Here is a 19,554-nt window from a genome sequence, read left to right on the forward strand (position 1 = left end):
AGTCGCAGGGTCACAGATCTGAGTTCTTCATATTCTTCAGCACTTCCTCTTTTACACCAGAATGTGAATTCAGAGCCGTTTCGAAAAACAGGAAGCTTACACGTTACGAAAGAACAATATAGCTTTTGTCTTTAGTGCCGTTTGTCTCATGCTGTTAAACAAACAATAAGTTTTGCGTCTACCCTGATAGAAGTGGAGGTCATGGGTGACATTTTAGAGAATAACTCCGACAGCTCTTCATCTCTTAATAGTGATGCTTCAGCCGGAGGGCTCAGCATGCTAGAGAGCTCAGTGCAAGAGAACCAGGAAGATAGCCGTGTTGTATTTGAAGACTCTGGGTTTGCCGGACATTTGCAGATTGGACTTCATGATCTTCGCCTGGAGGATAGACTGACAGATGTCACTCTCCACGTCCAGGGCCAGCATTTCTCCTGCCATCGGGTGGTTCTTGCGGCAGCCAGTCATTATTTCAGGTTAGGATGATTTCTCGTGTGTCTACATCTGGAACATAAATCTAATAGTGAGGTGCTTTATGTGTATTTAATGTATTGATATTTGCAGAGCAATGTTTTGCAATGACTTGAGAGAGAAACATGAAGAAACTGTAAATATAAAAGGTCTTGACGCCGAGACCATGAGTCTCCTCCTAGAATACACTTACACCAGTAAAGTCACCATCACTAAAGACAATGTTCAGAAGATGCTTGAAGCCGCCAGCCTTTTTCAGGTTTGTACTGTAACATCTTGGAAATATTTTCATTTAAAGTTTTATCTTTATTATAAAATCACTGCCTTTATAAGTGGACTATGTTTCAGCTGGATGTTTTTAATCCAGGTCTTGGAAAATATTGCACATGTTGGGTTATAAATAAACCTACGCTGGGTTGTTTCAACCCAGTAAGTTTGTGGTGATGGGTACACTTTTGCGTTCCCAGTGCAACATTTTTGGGGTTTTTTTCTTGTTCGAGAAGACGCCAAACCCTCATGAACTACAGAGTATAGCAGGGAAGTGAAAATGAGGATATTTTTCCATTTGATGTCAGTTTTAGTCATCACATCTGGCACTAGGTAGTTGGGTGGGCCAAATGTTTGCTAAAAAAAACGCTGGATTTTTTTTTTTTGTCAAAAAGACCCCACCTTTTGGGATAATTAACCCATAAAATATTTTTCTTTCATCAAACAATAAGTTAAAACAAACCAGCGTAGGTTAAATTACTATCCAATGGGTTGGGTTCGTCCCTTTTTGACCCAACGCTGGGTTGAAAATAACTCAACATTTTTTGGTACAGTACAGTCCTGATCAAAAGTAATGTCCTACTTCAGCAAAATGTTTTTTATTAAAAATTTTATTAAAGATGCATTAAAAAATATGTATTCATTTTTCATACTTTTCAACTATCATTGGGTCAAAAAGTGGCAAACCCAGATGTTGAGTTAAATTAACCCAGAATTTTTTATATTTGATCCAATAATGGGTTAAAACAATGCAGCATTTGTTAAATTACAACCCAACAGGTTGGGATTGTCCTTTTTGACCCAATGCTGGGCTGAAAACCCAGCTTTATTTGGAACTACTGTGAAAAAATATTTGTTGGTTCAACTTAATAAAGTAAGTTACCTGGTTGCCTTAACATTTTGAGTTATTTCAAATTAAAAATATTAGTTAACATAAAAACAAATGTGTCAACTAATATTTTTAAGTTGAATTAACTCAAAATTTCAAGGCAACTTGGTAACCAAATTTTTATAGTTGAAACAACTTTTTTACAGTGTTTGAAGTGTAGTTCAATATTGGGATGAATTTATGGAGGTTTGGCAAAAATAACAAAAATTCAAGGCTCAGGGTTAGAGAGAATTAATATTAATGTTATTAAATATTAATAACAGTAGTTTTTAATAATAAATCTGTAGTTAAAACTTTACATCCCTTGAGATTTTCATTTTTCTGTGCATTTTTATTTTGTATATTTAAACAAACCCAGGTTCCATATGCTGCAGTTTGCTTTTTTACCAAATTTGTCCAAAAAACCCTTTAATATTTTATCCATTGTGTACCATACATCTTATATTTTGATGGTTTAATTTAACCTAGGGGGCATTAAAATAAGTCCATAGTGAACAATGCCCGGACATCACTTTTGGTCACTACTATACACGGTCAGGAAAAATGGTCACTGCAGTACCCTTTCAAAAACTACAGCTTTGCACATGAAGAATTCATTTTAGTACCTCAGAGGTGCACATTGGTACAAAATGTATACATATCTGTACCTAAATAGTACATAAAAGGACCTTTATAAAGGGTACTGCCTCAGTGACAACTAGGGACCATTCATAGTTATGTCAAATCTTTCTGGTTCACTGTAATTGCTTTCTAAGTACGATGTGCAAACTATTTTGAGTTTCCACATTGTAATTTTCATATTTTGTTTTGACTGACAAATCTGATAAGTAAATCAGAAAGCCTAATAATCAGAAGCTCTGATCCATGTTTACTGCAGTTTCCACGTATGGTTGATGCCTGTGCCAGTTACCTAGCGGAGGCTTTACACCCTGAAAACTGTGTGGGCATCTTGAATCTAGCTGACGTTCACTCATTGGTTCCTCTGAAAGCCCAAGTCCACAGCTACATAATCCAAAACTTCTCCCAAGTGGTGGACCATGATGAGATCCTGGATCTTCATGTAGATGTGTTGGTCAGTCTGCTCCAACGTGATGATCTGGGGGTAACAGAAGAGGAGCAGGTGTTTGAGATGGTTATACGCTGGGTGAGGGCGCAGGAACAGGAACGACTGCCTCTCCTGCCCCGGGTTCTCACACACGTGCGCCTGCCCTTGTTGGATCCGTGGTACTTCGTAGAGAAAGTAGAAGGAGATCCTTTGATCCGCAGATGTGCTGAAGCATTTCCGCTGCTGCAGGAGGCCAGACTTTATCACCTTTCGGGAAATGAGGTCAGTAGATTTGTTGAAGTATTTCTAGTTTGCAAGGCCTATGTACTGGTCAGATCACATGATGTACAAATGAAGGAAGTGAAATCCAAGACTGTGAAATATAACATTTTAAGCCTCAAGCTCTTTAAAATGAAGAAGCTCCTGCCCAGTGATAGAGCATTGCATTAGCAGCACATAAGGTTTGAAAAGTGTGTTTCAAAAGTTGTTTCTATGAAGAAACGGTTAAGGCAATTTCCAAGAATATAACTTTTTAAACAATTACACACTAAAACCACTTCATAGCCTCTTTTGTATCCATTGAGACAAACCATACATCTTTATTTAAAGGTGATCTCAGAGCGCACCAAACCCAGGGTGCGCGAGTTCCAGTCTGAGGTGTTCATGATCATTGGTGGATGCACAAAGGATGAGAAGTTTGTATCTGAGGTGACCTGTCTGGATCCACTGCGCAGGAGCCGCTTAGAGGTGGCAAAACTCCCAAACACCGAGATGGAAGCAGAAAACGAAAATAAGAAGTGGGTGGAGTTTGCCTGCATCACCTTCAGAAATGAAGTGTTCATATCTGGTGAGCAACAATGAATATATTACATTGTCACACATAGGATCTGGTATTTTTGTCACTTGGTTTGTGTGAATATGAATACTCTAAGAAATGATGTATTCATTTTTAACACATTGTTTTGTGTTATCATTTTGTGTTCAAATAAATAAAAGGGACAACACCAGATGTGTTAAACCAACACAAAGTATGTTTGTTCCAAAAATAACACTGAGATGTGTTAAGTTAATGACAACACATAAAATGTGTTGAACTTGAACTTTATCTAGACAAGATGTGTTATTCAAACACATTCGTTTAAAGAGTGTGCCCATTTTAGCATCCACTATGTGATCAAATAAAAGACATGTACACTGTTTTAATAACAGCGTAAACAAAAGTGCTCAAAACAGCTCATGCCTTTTATAAACATAGGCAAAGGTTCAAAAAACCTGTATGTGTATTTCTGTGTTTCGACTGCTGAATCTATTGCGTAAGCAGTGCAGGAAGTACAGGGGAAGTCCTTATGGGCACTTAACCTCGAACAGTGCATGCACACCCCAACCAACGTCACCAAAAAAGTGTGTTGTTTTTTGTGAGGGAAATTTAAGCTTGTTCAGTTTCACAAAGAACACAGCATTATGGGAATAATAAATGTAGTTTTTTATCCAGGGTAGCAGCGGAGTTATGTTTGTTTAAAGCTGGATGTTGTTGAAATTGGGCAGTCCCAGTGATAAAACAACAAGGTCATGAGCCACAGATGGTAACTTACTACATAAAAGGTCTGTGTTTTGTTGGTTATCGGTGCGTAAGTGCATATAATGTAAACAACACGAGCAAACCCAGCTAGAAGAAAAAGTTCTAAGAACGTTCCCTGAAAGTTCCCAAGGTTCCCAAAAACATTCTGCCAACGTTAAAAGTGTCCAGTTTTTTTTAAGTTCTAAGAACGTTTCTGGGTTGTCTGAACGTTAGAGGGATGTTACATTTTACCATTTTTAAATGTTATGACAATGTCATGTTTTAATGTTCACACAATGTTTAAAACAACATCTGTTTATTATATTGACTTGTTTAATTGTCATGTAAATGATAGAGAAACATTGCATTTTATTATTTTATAAAACATTATTTCTGAATGTTCAGTAAATATATTGCTGTAGAAAACATAATTCATTTATTAGGTTTACATGTTGATGTTTTGTTTCATTTTAAGTCACCATTATTGTGATTAGTGTTTGTTTTAGTTGGACTCTTGACTTTTTGCTTGCTTGTTTTTTCTCTGGTTGTGTTAAATTTGTGATAATACACCACATTTGTTATGAACATGTAAAGTTAATAGTGTAATTTTGTGGTAGTTGGTACATAATGGTAAAGATCATCACCTATTTAATTTACTAATCAAAAGTTTATTTTCTGTCAAAAATGTATATTAGATCCAGCTCTTTCACAACAGTTTGTTGTTATAGCAACTTTGGACAAAACATTTCTGCTGTATAATTGGGACGCAAAAACATCAAGAATCAGACTATGAATCTCAACCATGGTGACAAATAAAATTGTTAAAAAAATCCTTATTTATCCATGCTGCAGTGCATGTTGGGAATCCTGAATGAGATTTGTAATTTGTTGGTACCCAGCATGCATTGCAGCATGAAGTTTTTCATTTAATTGTCACCATGGTTGAGATTCATACTCTGATTCTTGATGTTTGTGCGTCCCAATTACACAGCAGATATTTTTTTGTCCAAAGTTTCTTAAACTCCTTAATGACAAACTGCTGTGAAAGAGCTGGATCTCATTTACATTTTTGACAGAAAATAAACTTTCGATTAGTTAAGTAATTAGGTGATGATCTTTACCATTATGTACCAACAACCACAGAATTAGACTATTAACTTTACATGTTCATAATAAATGTGATGCATTAACACAAAGTTAACACAACCAGGGAAAAAAATAGCAAGCAATAAGTCAAGTGTCAAGAGTCCAACTAAAACAAACACTAAACACAATAATGGTGACTTAAAATTAAATAAAACATCAACATCTAAACCTAATAAGTGAATTGTGTTTTCTACAGCAATATATTTACTGAACATTCAGAAATAATGTTTTCTAAAATAATAAAATGCAATGTTTCTCTATCATTTACATAACAATTAAACAAGTCAATATAATAAACAGTTGTTGTTTTAAACATTGTGTGAACATTAAAACATGACATTGTCATAACGTTTAAAAATTGTAAAATGTAACATTCCTCTAACGTTCAGACAACCCAGAAACGTTCTTAGAACTTTAAAAAAAACTGGACACTTTTAACGTTGGCAGAATGTTTTTGGGAACCTTGGGAACTTTCAGGGAACGTTCTTAGAACTTTTTTCTTCTAGCTGGGAAGTGAATCGTAAGTTATCCAGAGATAGGATAATGTTTTGTGTAGCGTTAGAGCTGATCTGCCTTTTATAAATCTGATAAAACTAAAGGCTCTTCAGATATATGAAGGATGTAATACTAGGTACTCAAGATTAACATGAAATTATCAGAAACAGCGTGTGTTATGAGAGCTTTAAAGTTTATCCCTTTTTGTATTGACTTGATTGTAAAAGTTGTAATGTATGAAAAATCTGAAGTTTTTTACTGATAACAGGTGGCAAAGAAACACTGCATGATGTGTGGAAGTATAATGCATCACTAAACAAATGGATCCAGATCGAGTATCTGAACACAGGACGTTGGAGACACAAGATGGCTGTTCTTGGAGGAAAAGTTTACGTATTGGGTGGCTTTGATGGCAGCCAGAGACTAAACAGTGTTGAGGCCTACGATCCATTTCACAACTCCTGGACAGAGGTGGGTTGTGATGAAAATGTTAACCATGGTGAACAAACCCAATATATTAATAATAATTACTTCCTTTTTATAAAAAAGGGATGAACCCAACCAGTTGGGTGTAATTAAATCCAATATGTTTATGTCTTTCTTTCTTCAGTTAAAAATAAATAATGTTTTTTGAGAATAAACATACATTTTTCTCCATATAGTGGACTTCAATCGACCCCAATGATTTAAAGGTCCAAACTGCAGTTTCAATCGATCTTCAAAGGGCTCTAAATGATCCCAACCAAGGCATATCTATTGAAACGATCATCATTTTCGCCAAAAAAATAAAAATATGTACTTTTCAACCACAACTTGTTGTCTTGCACTAGCTCTGGGATGCATGTCTGCAATTTTACATATTACTTAATCACGTCGAAAGGTCACACATGACGTATGCGAAAAACACACGCACATTCAAACAATAAACTGACACAAAGACATCAATTTGTGTCATTCCACATACAACTTCTCCTTTTGAAGTGATTACATAATACATAAATCCTGGACGCACATCCCAGGGCTTGTGCAAGATGGGTTTTTTTTTTGGCTAAAATGACAATCGTTTCACTAGATAAGATGCTTATGCCTTGGTTGGGATCATTTAGAGCCCTTTGAAGTTGCATTGAAACTGCAATTTGGACCTTCAAACCATTGGGGTCAATTGAAATCCACTATAAGAAGAGAAAAATCCAGGGGTCTCATTTATAAAGCATGCATACGCACAGATTTGATTGTAAAGTGTACGTACGCAAAAATCCACGGCAAAGTCCATATTTATAAAACTATCTTTGAAGCGGAAAAGTGGTTAGCGCCACGTCAGGGTCTAAGCAGACGTACGCACTTTTGCTTGTCCGATTGCTGCAGGTTTTTGGCAATATAAGCCATTCTTGCTGCTCGAAATTGGGTTTAAACATTGACCACCGCACTTTTATGTCTATTAAATAGGCATTGTTTAAAGGCGGAGGTCTGAAACTGCTCAGCTGCGCACATGTTCAAGATCATTTGCGATATATAAATTTCACATCTGAAAAAAATAGGTATGCGCATTTTCTGTGCGTAAGTTAATTTTATGAATCACACGTATGCATTTTTATAAATGATCGTAAGATCAAAAATAGGATGGTTTCTACGCAGCATTTTATAAATGAGGCCCCTGGATGTTTTCCTTTAAAAAACATAATTTTTTCAACTAAAGAAAGAAAGACATAAACTTCTTAAATCTTAAATGACATGGGGGTGAGTGAACTATCAGGAAATTTTCTTATGAAATTGAAATTCTCCTTTATTAATGAATTATGCCAAGGTTATCCATACGTTTCAAGAATGTTGGGTTGTTTAAACCCATGGTTGGGTCACATATAGGCAAACCCAAATTAACCTAAAAAACTTGACCTAAACAATGTTTCGGCCCACCACAGGTTCTTTCAGGGTTTGTCTATATTTTGCTCAACCATGGGTTGAAACAATTCAAAAATCTTTCATACCCATCATGATATATATTTTGAGTTTATGATGGTTATACAGGAATCTTAGTTAATCCCATCTTGTTTTTTATCTACGTATAGGCAGCACCACTTGTGCTTGGCGTGAGCTCTTTTTCTGCCGCCAGCTACAACAAAATGATCTTTGTGATTGGTGGAGGTCCCAATGGCAAACTGGCCACAAACAGCATGCAGTGCTTTGATTCAATATCAGACAAATGGATCTTAAAGTGCCCAATGCCCATAGAGGCCAAATGCACAAATGCTGTGACTTTCAAAGATGACATTTACGTTATTGGTTTGTACTCTTTTTTTCCACGTAAAACTTCAATGTATTGTAAACCAGTTGCCAGAGACTCATGACTGTTTGACTATCTCTGTGTTAAAGGCGGAGCGATGAAGGCCTTGTATTCCTACAGTCCCCTTAAAGACACCTGGACACTGATAACTCATCTGGGCTGTGAAAGGGCCAGCTGTGGCATCGCTGCCTGCAACAACAAGATCTTCATTACTGGCGGTCGTGATGACAAGAACGAGGTCATCGCTACCGTTCTCTGCTGGGACCCGGAGGTGAAGAAGTTGACCGAGGAGTGTGTGCTTCCACGTGGAGTGTCTCATCACGGCAGCGTGACTCTCAGGAAATCTTATACACACATACGCAGGATAACACCTGGAACTGGCAATGCATGACACATGCATCAGCTCTATATGAGTGCCATATGATCAAGAAAAGTGAGAGATAACTTGAGGGCCTTTACTACAATAAAATACTAAGTATTTTGCATTATTTTAACTTATAAATAATATTTATACATATTTTACAAAGTTTGACGTTTGATATGTATGCTAAAGTGTATAAATGTATAAAATGTATGTACCTGTGTCTGTGTCATTCCTGGCTGATAAACAGGCAGAGATGGCCATCCTGATGATGTGCACACATGTATGTGTACAGTACTTTTAAGTTGCTCAAAAATATTTTTTTAAGTTTTTGATAATTAGACACATTTTTTATGTTATAATACATTCAATTAAATAAAAGAGCAGCTACTGTAATGTGTTTAAACATTTTAGGCTAAATTGTTTAAAAGCTAATTATGTAAAAAAACCTTTTTACTTAAAGTTCATTAGCCCTTACTGCAGTGTTTTGTAGTTGTTTGTGAAAGCTTACATTTCTTTTGGCAAGAAAAACATTTACTGCACTATACTGCTTAATAGATCACACAGTTCTGTTAGATCTTAAATCTTTTTGGTTAATCAGGTTAGTATTTTATGAGTATGACAGACAGATGGATTAAAATAAGGTATAAATAAGTACAGTGGCAGCTCGTGACTTCTCCTCTTCCGAGGAGGCACGAATGGGAAACTCGTCAAAACGTGTGTGGATCGTCATGTCAAAATATGTTTTCCGTGCGTCATGTGAACCTATGTGCATTGTGCGTCATATCAAAATATGTGCATGTTACAGACGTTTCGTAGGTTTATGATAAAAGGGACACTCACGTTTGCTAGATACTCACTTAAACCCATGCGTAATCAGAGTTTAGTGTCAAGTGAGTGTCTTGCGAGACGTGAGCGTCCTTATTATCATGAACCCTTTTGATTTGTGTACAACAGGCATGTGTTTGTAGATGACAGGCGATGCACATAGGTTCCCAAACGCATATTTTGTTTTTTTGGAAGCACCGGCCGCCACTGAAAAGGTATAAGAAAAAGGACAATGACTTTCAAAAAGCAAGAGAGACTGAAAAACTTATGTTTCTCAACCAGGGGGCCTTAACCCTTGTGGGTTGTTCAAATTTACTACCCTTTCGGGTTGTTCGTGTACAAAAAAAGTCACTAAATTAAACGGCCGTAAAAATGTATCAGATGAATTTATTATATTAAATGACAGATTTCCAATAGGCGAAAGCAGGAGCAGCGGAAACGAGATACCAGGGGGGTGCCAGCCGCCCGTTGGTGTCTCTTGATTTGCCTCTTGGATCGTTGGACTTGGTTGAAAGACACTCGCTCTCTCTCTCTAATAGGCTGTTTATTCCATATAACTCAATGTACAAGCCAGAAATTAAGCTGTTTTTTGCACAGGCCTACTAAAGGGTTAATGGTGCTACATGGTAATTTACAGTAAAAATGACAAATTTTATGTCTTAGCAAAAGGAAAAATTGCCAACAATCAAAAATGCATGATAATAAGGTGTCATGGCTTTGTAATCAAAAAATTTCATTATAATGGAAAAGCCATGAACAACTACAGGGAGAAATTTTTTTATCTGATGCTGCACAAAAACTAAAAATGCATCAAAGCCAATGTTTTTACTAATCTTTGAGAAGCCTAAGACTGTGAAAAAGGTTTAAAAAACCCAGTCCACAATCACTTTTATATTGAAAATCTGTCATTTTGTGTATTTTCCCCAAAATCATTGACATCACTAATGAACTTGGCAATTAAAGAGTTAAAATCATGGAAACTTTGTAAACATTTGGTCAGTACTGAGGGTGATTAACAGATTTATGCAAAAAAAGGAAAAAAAATCATTTGATAAATATTTTTACAGCCGTTTAATTCAGTGGCTTTTTGAACACAAAACAACCCAAAAGGGTAGTAAATTTGCCCACAGTATTTATTGTTGAGTTTTTGACAAAATGAGTGAAAAATAACCATTTTTTCAAAATATGTACTATCAATATAAAATTTGTCACCAAAAATCATTCCATTTGATGAATCACAGAAAAGGTGTGGCCAAATTAGAACAAAAAAAGCCTCCCGACCCATAAGGGTTAATATAGGTTTCCAAGGGGGCCTTGAGTTGACTTAAAATTATTCAAAATAAGACAAAAAGCATATCTATATATTCTCATGGTTTTTGCTTATTTTATACGTCTAGTCATGCCAAGCTCTAGATCATTCTATTGGGCAGAAATAGAGGGGGGTCTTCAAATATTGTTTTGGGCAACATGGCTACCTTGAAGTGAATAAAGGTTGAAAACCACAGATGCAAACCTTTCCTGTGGTTTCAATACAGAAATCCTACTACTGTTTTGTCTCGAGATGCACATCAGTAGTTCTGTTTTGTTTGTAAAAACTACTTAAATGTCCTAATATAACGAAGGCCTTGTCCTGGATTAACCTAAACCCTGTCCAGGAAACTGACCCAAAAATACTAGCACTCTTTAAAGTTTGCCCATCTGGCTGCATTTGCATTTCAACAGAATTTTTAACCTTGGCTGATGTGTCAAGGTCAATAATGATAGAGGAGCTCATCCACTGACCCTTGTTTAACAGTGTAGTATTCACCTTAATATATAACACATTCAATTCCAGCCATGTCCTCTGGATTTTTTTCAAAATACAAGTTGGCCGGTAGGAATGAATGTTTTCAACTTATTACGATTTTAAAAATTGTCGTCACCCAACACAAGCCATTTACTTCACCACCTAACTACATGTTTACTAGAAAATTTAATGTTTATTATTTTTTAAGAAACATTTGCCTCCATTTACTTATTTGTATTTTTTTTATGTGACAGGTTTAGTCTAAAGATGCATAAACAGTATAAAGATACTATTATTTCATGTCACGCCCTACCGTTTACCTCAGTGTTGTGATTCTGAACGAACCTGTACAATAAAACCAAACAAGCTCCTCAAAACTGCAATAGCCATCGGGTTTATTTTGTGAAGAAATGTATATACAAAAGTTTTTCATTTCTGACCTCATAAAAATAAGCTTTGTATGTACAGTGCACAAACAACACAGAGGTGTATACTGTAAAAAAAAAAAACACGCACAGGCCTCGAACACTCCTTACCCTGTGCAAATGTGATCCCTGATGTAGGCAGTCTGTCATTCTTTCACTCTGTCGCTTTCAAGTAAAATGCAATAGTCAGATACAATAAAAGGCACCACTATCTTGCCTAATAAACTCTACATGAGCCTGTCGTAAGCAAGAGCCGTTCAGTATGAACAGAACATCCACTTCTTAACAATGTAACCAGAAGTTTGTAAAATCATGATTTGAAGCGAGCGTTTAGTCCAGTGTCCGTCCAACGCTTCATCTCCTGCGTCTGCTGTGGCTGTGTCCAGAATGCGATCTGCTCTGTTGTTTGCTTCGACTGTGATCACGCTCTCGGTCACGCTCGCGATCACGATGGTCCCAGTGGTGACTGCTGCTGCGATCGTGCTTGTGTTTCGCGTAGTCGCGGTCACGGCCTCGTTCTCTGGAATTGCTGCGAGATCGGCTTCGTGACCTCCTCCTCTTGTTACTATGCCGACTAGACTCACTCTGTCTGTGCTCAGACCCTGCCTTCGCAAGAGGTGATGCCCGGCGCCCTTTGTGTTGTCGTGGGGACGGACTGTGGCTGCTGTGAGAGCTGTACGTACCGGAGTGGCTCCTTCGACTGGAGAAAGAAAGTCGTGTTAGTGAAGTCAGTGGAATTGAATTTTTGTATGATAATTGAAGTACATGCAATGTGTGCCAAAATGTGCTTGCTTTTATGTCAAACACATCTACATCTTATGAACTTACTGTCTGTGAGGAGACCGTGACAGAGAGCGTGACCTGGACCGACTATAGTGCTTGCCGTTCTGATACACTTTGCTATCCCCCTTTTTCAAGCTGCTATAAAAAAACAAAGTTAACTATATAGTTTAACTATATAGTTTAATCATGTTTAGCTGTAAGCCAACTTATGATCAAACACTTACCCATTCACAGGGCTTTTGGGAAACAACTGTCTGTTCTCAGGCTCCTTCGCTAGTTTAGAGTTTGGCGATTTGTCCTCGGCCTTCCCATCTCTCGGAGAAGCTGGTAAAGAAAAACATTTTATTTGCCTGTGAACTGATAAGTGCCTGCGAAAAGCTCAGTCAATAGAAACAAACTGACAAACTTACAAGGTTTTGATGCTGGGGAAAATCCACCGATGCCCAAAAGAGCTGGCGTGCTGTTGGGATTTTGTCCCTTGGCTTTGAGTCTAGCCTCCTCCAGGTTGAGCCTTCTCTTCTCCACCTCTTTCTCAAGCTGTTCATAGTTTGGCTACGATATAAATACAGGGACATTACCATATAAACTACAGTGGGGACAAAATGTAAAGACACACTTTTCAGAAATTCAGTATGCACTAGGGGTGGCACGGTACATGAAAAAACATCCGAAACATTGGGTTCGCTTGTCGCGGTTCAGAGCGCGTGTCGCACAGTTCGATGCATGCGCAATGTAGCCTCGTGCCCGCATGTTACCTGAAGCCTTGTATACTTTCATCTGGCTCCACAGCGCAAGCCTTCGTTTTGGGGAGGTACGCGTTTATAATCGATGCACAGACTGGGTGGCGGCGTGATGAGATGTCATGCTTGCAAGATTCGCCTGGAAATTTTGCCGTGTGCAAAATTTGATATGCACACCGCCAAGCGAAATGGGGTCTCGCTTACTCAATGCGCACTACCGCCCACTACGGGTTGAAGTAATTTTTGCCACGCGCACCCTCGAGCTCGTGTGGACGCATCGAGTACAAGACTTAAAATTACACTGAAGTTGCCAGTTTGAAATATGCAAGTTAATTCTTCAGTTTAATCTTTGTGTGCTAAAAAGACACACAAGAACCTTACAGAACTGAAAACCGTGACCCGAACCGTGCCACCCCTAGTATGCACTACTATATGTACAACGTTGTTTGTACCTTGTTCCTAGAATAAAGCTTCAGAGTGGTGACACATATTTCTTTGATGTCCCCCTTGGTAGCGCCAAAGAGAAGATACCAGTGTGGTTTCGAAGGAAGGGAAATCTGAGAAAATAATAAGACACGACATAAAATACAACAATCACAAGATATGTCTCTGTATAATAATTATTGTATTGAATGAACAAGAAAATCTAAGGCCTTACCCGTAATACCCGAGCAGCAAGGTAGATACAGGCACACGCGATGGCCTCTGGTTCAAACCTTACAAATACATCTGTTCTGAGGGCATCATTCATGTAGTTCCTGCAAAACACGGAGATACACCTATGCAACACCTGCTATGTTCTCTTACACACACATTACCTTCAGGAGACTCAAAACTTTGCACTTTGTCCTTTCCCTCTCTTTTTAAATGTAGCCATGATGTAAAAACCGTACTAATCTTAAGGCAGGAATCACTTATCAAACGGGACAAATTCACATGAACATATGATTCATATGAAGAAAAAAAAAACAACGTACCGTCTCAAAGCTAAACAGCACTCGGATATACAAAACAGAAAAATGCACAACTAACTACTGGCACTTAATTTAGCACCAAACAACAAAATCAAATCCTGGACAACCCCAGGAACACAGGCTGACGCTGACTAGTGGCCAAGGCCTTCTATCCAGAGCTCTCACTGGATTGGCTGAGGGTCTCAAAGGCCAGCCAATGAGGTGGAAGGGTTCCTGGGTCTTGTGCCTGAGGAGTTGGGTGTTTTCTGTGACACTTACCACCATGGGCTACCCTTTAATCAAAGAGTAGAGAAAGGACAAAGTTAAACAGAGCTCTCCAAAAGGCTTAACCTCAATGATGTGTGCAACAAGACAAGGCTTTCAAAAAGAAGTGAAGGATTGATGGCAGAATATTGTGAACCTCTCTTACCTTTAGGTTTATCAAGCTATAATGTAATTCATGCTTAATAATGCAGTGTTTCCACTAGTTCCTGTCGATACTTATGCATCAAACACAGCAGCGGCAGCACTGCCGGGTACTCTCTCACTCAAACAACTCAAATTTCATATGAGCAACTAACTAACAACTATTTGGGTCTACTAGTGGAAACACAACACCAGTCCAACCATAAACCTGATCCAATCTGTCCTCTACAAAGGGAAAAAATTTGTAGTCATAATCGAGTATGGTCATTTACATGAGCTATAGTGACAAATTAACACTTACCATGCAGTTTGAACCAGCATCTGATTCTTCTCGCATTCAAGAACTTGCAGGTACATGACTATGATCTAAAACAGATGCAATGAAAACCAAATTAGATTACAAACATAGACCACTATTAGGCTTTTATACGTAAAAATAATGATCCTTGTAGATGTATTGTGTAGAGAGATGCACCCAAAGGATTATTTTATACAACAGCAGCTGATACCAATATGTGTTGCTTGGCCACTTATTTGAACTACAGTTGCAGTGATATTAAATTTTCCATAATTTTTTTCTAACTGATATCTGCAGATACGATAGTTTGGTGGTTAAATAAATGTGCATTAGAAGATTACTCCACTTTCATTAAAAAAATCCAGATAATTTACTCACCCCCATGTCATGCAAGATGTTGATGTCTTTATTTGTTCAGTCAAGAAAAATTTAAATTTTTAAGGAAAACATTCCAGGATTTTTCTCAATAGACTTTATTGGACCTCAACAGTTTCAATTCAGTTAAACATTGCAGTTTCAGTGCAGCTTCAAAGAGCTGTAAATGATCCCAATTGCGGCATAAGGTTCTTATCTAGCAAATCAATCATCATTTTCGGCCCCCCCAAAAAAGATGAAATATGTACTTTTAACCTCCTAATACCTGGATCACTTTTTTGCACCAAAATATTTAATTACGTGTAACTGGAACCTGTTGTACACAAACAAAAACAATAACACTGCTTCATGTTCAAAGAAAAGTATTTGGTTATTATAGTTATTGTTTTTCCTAAACCCAAATAGCTGGAAGAAATCTGGAAAAAAGACAAACCAAAACTTAGGAGGTTAAACCACAACTTCTTGTCTTGCTCTTACGTAGTCACGTCGAAAGGTCACACATGACGTATGTGAAACTACCGCTCCAGTGTTTACAAGTGTAGAGAAAGAGGGCCGTTTAGACGTTTTGTTGTATGTGGAATGATACTAATGAATGTCTTCGTGCGTTTTACACATGTAACGCGTGACCTTTCAGCGTGATTACGTAATAGGTAAGGTTCGCTGGTGCTTCACACAGCTAGTGCAAGACAAGAAGTTGTGGGTTTAAAGTAGATATTTTTTATATTTCTTGGCAAAAATGACCATCTTTTTGCTAGATAAGACCCTTATGCCTCGGCTGGAATCACGTAGAGCCCTTTGAAGCTGCAATTTTAAACTGCATTGAATCTGTGAACTGTCGACGTCCAATAAAGTCTATTAAATTGAGCAAAATCCTGGAATGTTTTCCGTAAAGGCGGGGTGCATGATTTTTGAAAAACACTTTGAAAAAGGGAGTTGGGCCAACTACCAAAACACGCTTGTAGCCAATCAACAGTAAGGGGTGTGTCTACTAACTGACATCGCTGCCTGGGTTGCATATGTGTGGGGTGGGTCTATCAAATGGAGATTCAGATTCTATTGGGGTAGGGGCATGTTTGTTTAGGTGATTTTAAATATATACATTAGGGCTGGGATAAACGATTATTTTTTTAACGATTAATCTAGCGATTATTTTTTCGATGCATCGATTAATCTAACGATTCATTTTGTCAGTCCGATTCGACTTCGATTCGATTCTCGATTATCTCCCCATTAATTAACTAATAGCAAGTTATACATGTTGATTTACATATCTGAATGTAAACATTTCAATATATCTTTATTGCTCTTAAAATTTAAAATAAAAAAAGACTATACAAGTGCAAAATAATGCATTCTTAGACAGAGGTAGCATTCAAAAAAGCATTTGTACTGTACATACTGTGCAGTTAAGTAACCGTATAAAAATCTTAAGTTCAAATTACTTTATTTTACATGCATTTATGAGCAAAACCTCTTCAATGTGCCTTTTGATGGTCTGTGTAATTTTTATAACTAGATTTGTTTAATCCACATTGTTTTTCTGTCCATTTAATGACAGATATAAACACAATTATTTTAAGAAGCACATATATTATTAAATCTCTTTCTCTTAAGTTTATTAAGATAGATGAGGACTCATTTACTGCTGGACAGAGAGTGAAGAAAGCGCAGTCTTCTGGCAACAGTGACATATTTCATTGCTTTCTGTTAAATTGCTCAAATGACTGTTTAAAACACACTTGGCATCACATTCATGATTTTATGGTAAAATGACACTTTTTCGCGTAAATCCACGAGCATTTAAACCATAAACAAAGCACTTTCACTTTAATTGAGCGTGAGCAGCGCAGCAGAACCATGCAGAAACGATTGCAGCACTGTTGCTACAGAGCCGCCCAAGTATTTGCAGCTGGCTCCGACCTCCGTTTATATCCGTTTCGAGCCGCGAGCTCGCGCTGCTCATGCGGCGGGGTGCATGCTTGTGAACATTGGCGCTGAAAAAACCACGCGCCGCGCGGCCGCAGGCACTGCTCACCCTTGCTGTGTGAAACCGGCGTGGACTGAAGCCAATTGCGTTGCTACTACTGCGCCGCCTTTTTGGGTCTGACGAATCGACACGCATATTTTGCGTCGACGTAGTCGATTACGTCGACGCGTTGTCCCAGCCCTAATATACATGCTTTCAAAGATCATGAACCCCGCCTTAATTTCTTCTTGACTGAACAAAGGAAGACATAAACATCTTGGATGACATGGGGGTAAGTAAATTATCTGGATTTTTTAATGAAAGTGGAGTATTCCTTTAAAATATGTAGATTAAACTTTGATGAAAAATATTCTTTCATATAATGACCATTAATATTGAACATTAGACAAGTGATGTTTCTTTACATTTTCTAAACACACAGCTAAAATTCATCATATTTTCCCGTTTTCCTTTGATTGAAATGATATATTGGCTGTTTTTAAACTATCGCCCAATAGTGATAGGTACTGGTTATTGACCGATATATTGGTCTCTAATTTGAAACATATCAATGTGTTAAGTTAAAAAGTACTTTTAGCTACATCATCGAATAAAATAGTGATGCACCGACATGTCGGCCTATAAGCAGTATTGACAGATAAATATGATTATCTGTCATGTGACTAAAGTGAACTATAAAGTATTTATTTGAAACATCTGCCCTTATTATGAAATAGCCGATATCACAATGACTTTCAACTAAGCAAAACTCAGCCAACAAATATAAGTGCCAATACATTGGTGCAGCTCTTGTATTTCATTTAGGCTCATTTCAGCAAACCAAACTCACCTTGTGTGGATGTTTGACATGAACACAGAAGCCCAGCTCCTTAAGCACACGCCGCTCTGCTTTTATCACTTGATTCTTGGTGTTAATGTAGTTTTGATCAAGGACGAGAGGGGTGCTTCTGGTTTAACAAGAAAAATATATGAATTGAAAAGTTAAACATTTGGAAATCAAACAATATTATTGTTGATTGATAATACAATCATCTATGAACTTACTTCTTGCCCTTTCCTTGTTTTAAATGATGGAAAACATTAATCACGTCTCTCACTCGTCTCGGCGTTTCTTCGATTTTTGATGCCAAGTTCATACAAGCCATGGCAACAATCTGTTTTAAAGTGACAAGCAAATTCGTTATACGAATGACTGATTCAAAGTCTATAAATATCGTATTTTTCACTTACCTCAAAGTTGTGCTTGATGAAAGATTTGGAGTAAAAGAATCGCTGGAAAAGTACTTGCCCCGTCGCCATTGCTACCTATAGAAAAACAAACGGAAACGACGGGGATATACTTATTAAGAATATTCCAATACATTCCCCAAAAATAATTAACATGTTAAATAGTTAAGCCAAGTTAAATAATAATAACGATATGTATTGAAAACACATACGACACAAAACACGCGACTTGCGTCACCGAAAGCAAGACAAAAGGCCGCCGATTTGCCGGTTAACGTTAGTTAGCTAGCCATGCTAACGCCATCCTCAAACACATTTAAATAATCACAATCGCTCATTTACAAATATAAAGTATGAAAAACATAAAGTAACAGTCACCTGTGGCATACGTAAAAGGATCCCCGCGGACTGGATGAGCTCGCAGCCGAGAATCCGCACGTCGGTCTCCGTCTCATGGTCGAGGCCATCGAGCATGGACGGGGTCGTTGAAAGTCTCTCCTCACCGACGATCGAGCTGTCGATGGCCAGAAATACTTCCGAATAAACTTTATCTCCTATCAGTATGCCTTGGTTATTTGCTGGAGTGTTCAGACTCGGAGATGAAACACCCAGAGACATTTTGATGTAGCGAAAAGGTATCACAAAACGTAGACCTTTCGTCTTCTAGGCGGAAATGGCTACGTTTCGGGATTGACGCAATTCAATCACGGAAGTGACGTAAATTGTTCCGATTCGAAATCCTGTATCGCGAGATCTCATTGGTTTAGATTCAGTTATTTGATTTTGCAGTGAAACCTTTCATATTAACAATTTGCTATTTATTTATTTATTTTGCATTTTTGTACTGCTTTTTTAAAACGTGTGGTCAGATTAGACGTTTAATTTAAATTTTAGGGGCACATTACTTGGCTTAATGTTTAGATTTGCTTATGATATAAATAATTACGTATACAAGACCTTAAAGGGATAGTTCACCCCAAAATGAAAAATATGTCATAATTTACTTACTCTCATGTTGTTACAAGCCTGTATACATTTCTTTGTTCTGGTGAAAACGACATTTAGAGGAATGTTTGTAACCAAACTGTTCATGAGCCCCAATCCCTACCATAGTATTCTCTTTTCCTACTATGGAAGTGAATGGGGCTCATGATGCGTTCAGATAGAAACATTCCTCAAAATGTCTTTCTTCGTAAAAAAAAAAAAAAAAAACAAT

The 19,554-nt window shown here is 37.5% G+C and overlaps 2 protein-coding genes across 5 annotated transcripts; one reads left to right on the forward strand and one right to left on the reverse strand.

The window, feature by feature from the left end:
* Nucleotides 1–49: 49 nt before the first annotated feature.
* Nucleotides 50–8,723, forward strand: klhl6 (kelch-like family member 6). The gene is made up of 7 exons (XM_065277062.1): nt 50–473; nt 562–727; nt 2,502–2,951; nt 3,279–3,516; nt 6,137–6,339; nt 7,935–8,148; nt 8,239–8,723. The coding sequence occupies exons 1-7, from the start codon at nt 202–204 to the stop codon at nt 8,538–8,540; spliced, it is 1,845 nt and encodes a 614-aa protein (XP_065133134.1). The 5' UTR covers nt 50–201; the 3' UTR covers nt 8,541–8,723.
* A 2,779-nt stretch (nt 8,724–11,502) lies between these two features.
* Nucleotides 11,503–19,058, reverse strand: ccnl1b (cyclin L1b). Of its 4 annotated transcripts, none has more exons than XM_065277083.2 (11): nt 18,717–19,043; nt 18,342–18,416; nt 18,156–18,265; nt 17,941–18,058; nt 14,753–14,817; nt 13,731–13,830; nt 13,525–13,629; nt 12,743–12,884; nt 12,557–12,656; nt 12,378–12,467; nt 11,503–12,249 (listed from the first exon to the last, which is right to left on the reverse strand). In XM_065277083.2, exons 1-11 carry the CDS (start codon nt 18,954–18,956, stop codon nt 11,904–11,906), a joined length of 1,491 nt encoding a protein of 496 aa, XP_065133155.1. In that variant the 5' UTR covers nt 18,957–19,043; the 3' UTR covers nt 11,503–11,903. The 4 variants fall into 4 exon arrangements, with proteins under 4 accessions (XP_065133155.1, XP_065133154.1, XP_065133156.1 ...); XM_065277082.2 differs by having other exon boundaries at nt 12,378–12,470; nt 18,717–19,041; XM_065277084.2 differs by lacking the exons at nt 11,503–12,249; nt 12,378–12,467; nt 12,557–12,656; nt 12,743–12,884; nt 13,525–13,629 and having other exon boundaries at nt 13,827–14,318; nt 18,717–19,058.
* Nucleotides 19,059–19,554: the final 496 nt, after the last annotated feature.

Source organism: Paramisgurnus dabryanus, chromosome 6 (assembly GCF_030506205.2).
Source record: "Paramisgurnus dabryanus chromosome 6, PD_genome_1.1, whole genome shotgun sequence".
In the NCBI taxonomy this organism is placed as follows: Eukaryota; Metazoa; Chordata; class Actinopteri; order Cypriniformes; family Cobitidae; genus Paramisgurnus; species Paramisgurnus dabryanus.

Coding starts and splice junctions, on each gene's coding strand:
- klhl6 (XM_065277062.1), top strand. CDS start 202: ATGGGTGACATTTTAGAGAATAACTCCGACAGCTCTTCATCTCTTAAT. Junction 474..561: donor GCAGCCAGTCATTATTTCAG/GTTAGGATGATT, acceptor TGATATTTGCAG/AGCAATGTTTTGCAATGACT. Junction 8,149..8,238: donor AGATGACATTTACGTTATTG/GTTTGTACTCTT, acceptor TCTGTGTTAAAG/GCGGAGCGATGAAGGCCTTG.
- ccnl1b (XM_065277082.2), bottom strand. CDS start 18,956: ATGTCTCTGGGTGTTTCATCTCCGAGTCTGAACACTCCAGCAAATAAC. Junction 13,630..13,730: donor TTGCTGCTCGGGTATTACGG/GTAAGGCCTTAG, acceptor TTATTTTCTCAG/ATTTCCCTTCCTTCGAAACC. Junction 12,471..12,556: donor CCCAAAAGCCCTGTGAATGG/GTAAGTGTTTGA, acceptor GTTTTTTTATAG/CAGCTTGAAAAAGGGGGATA.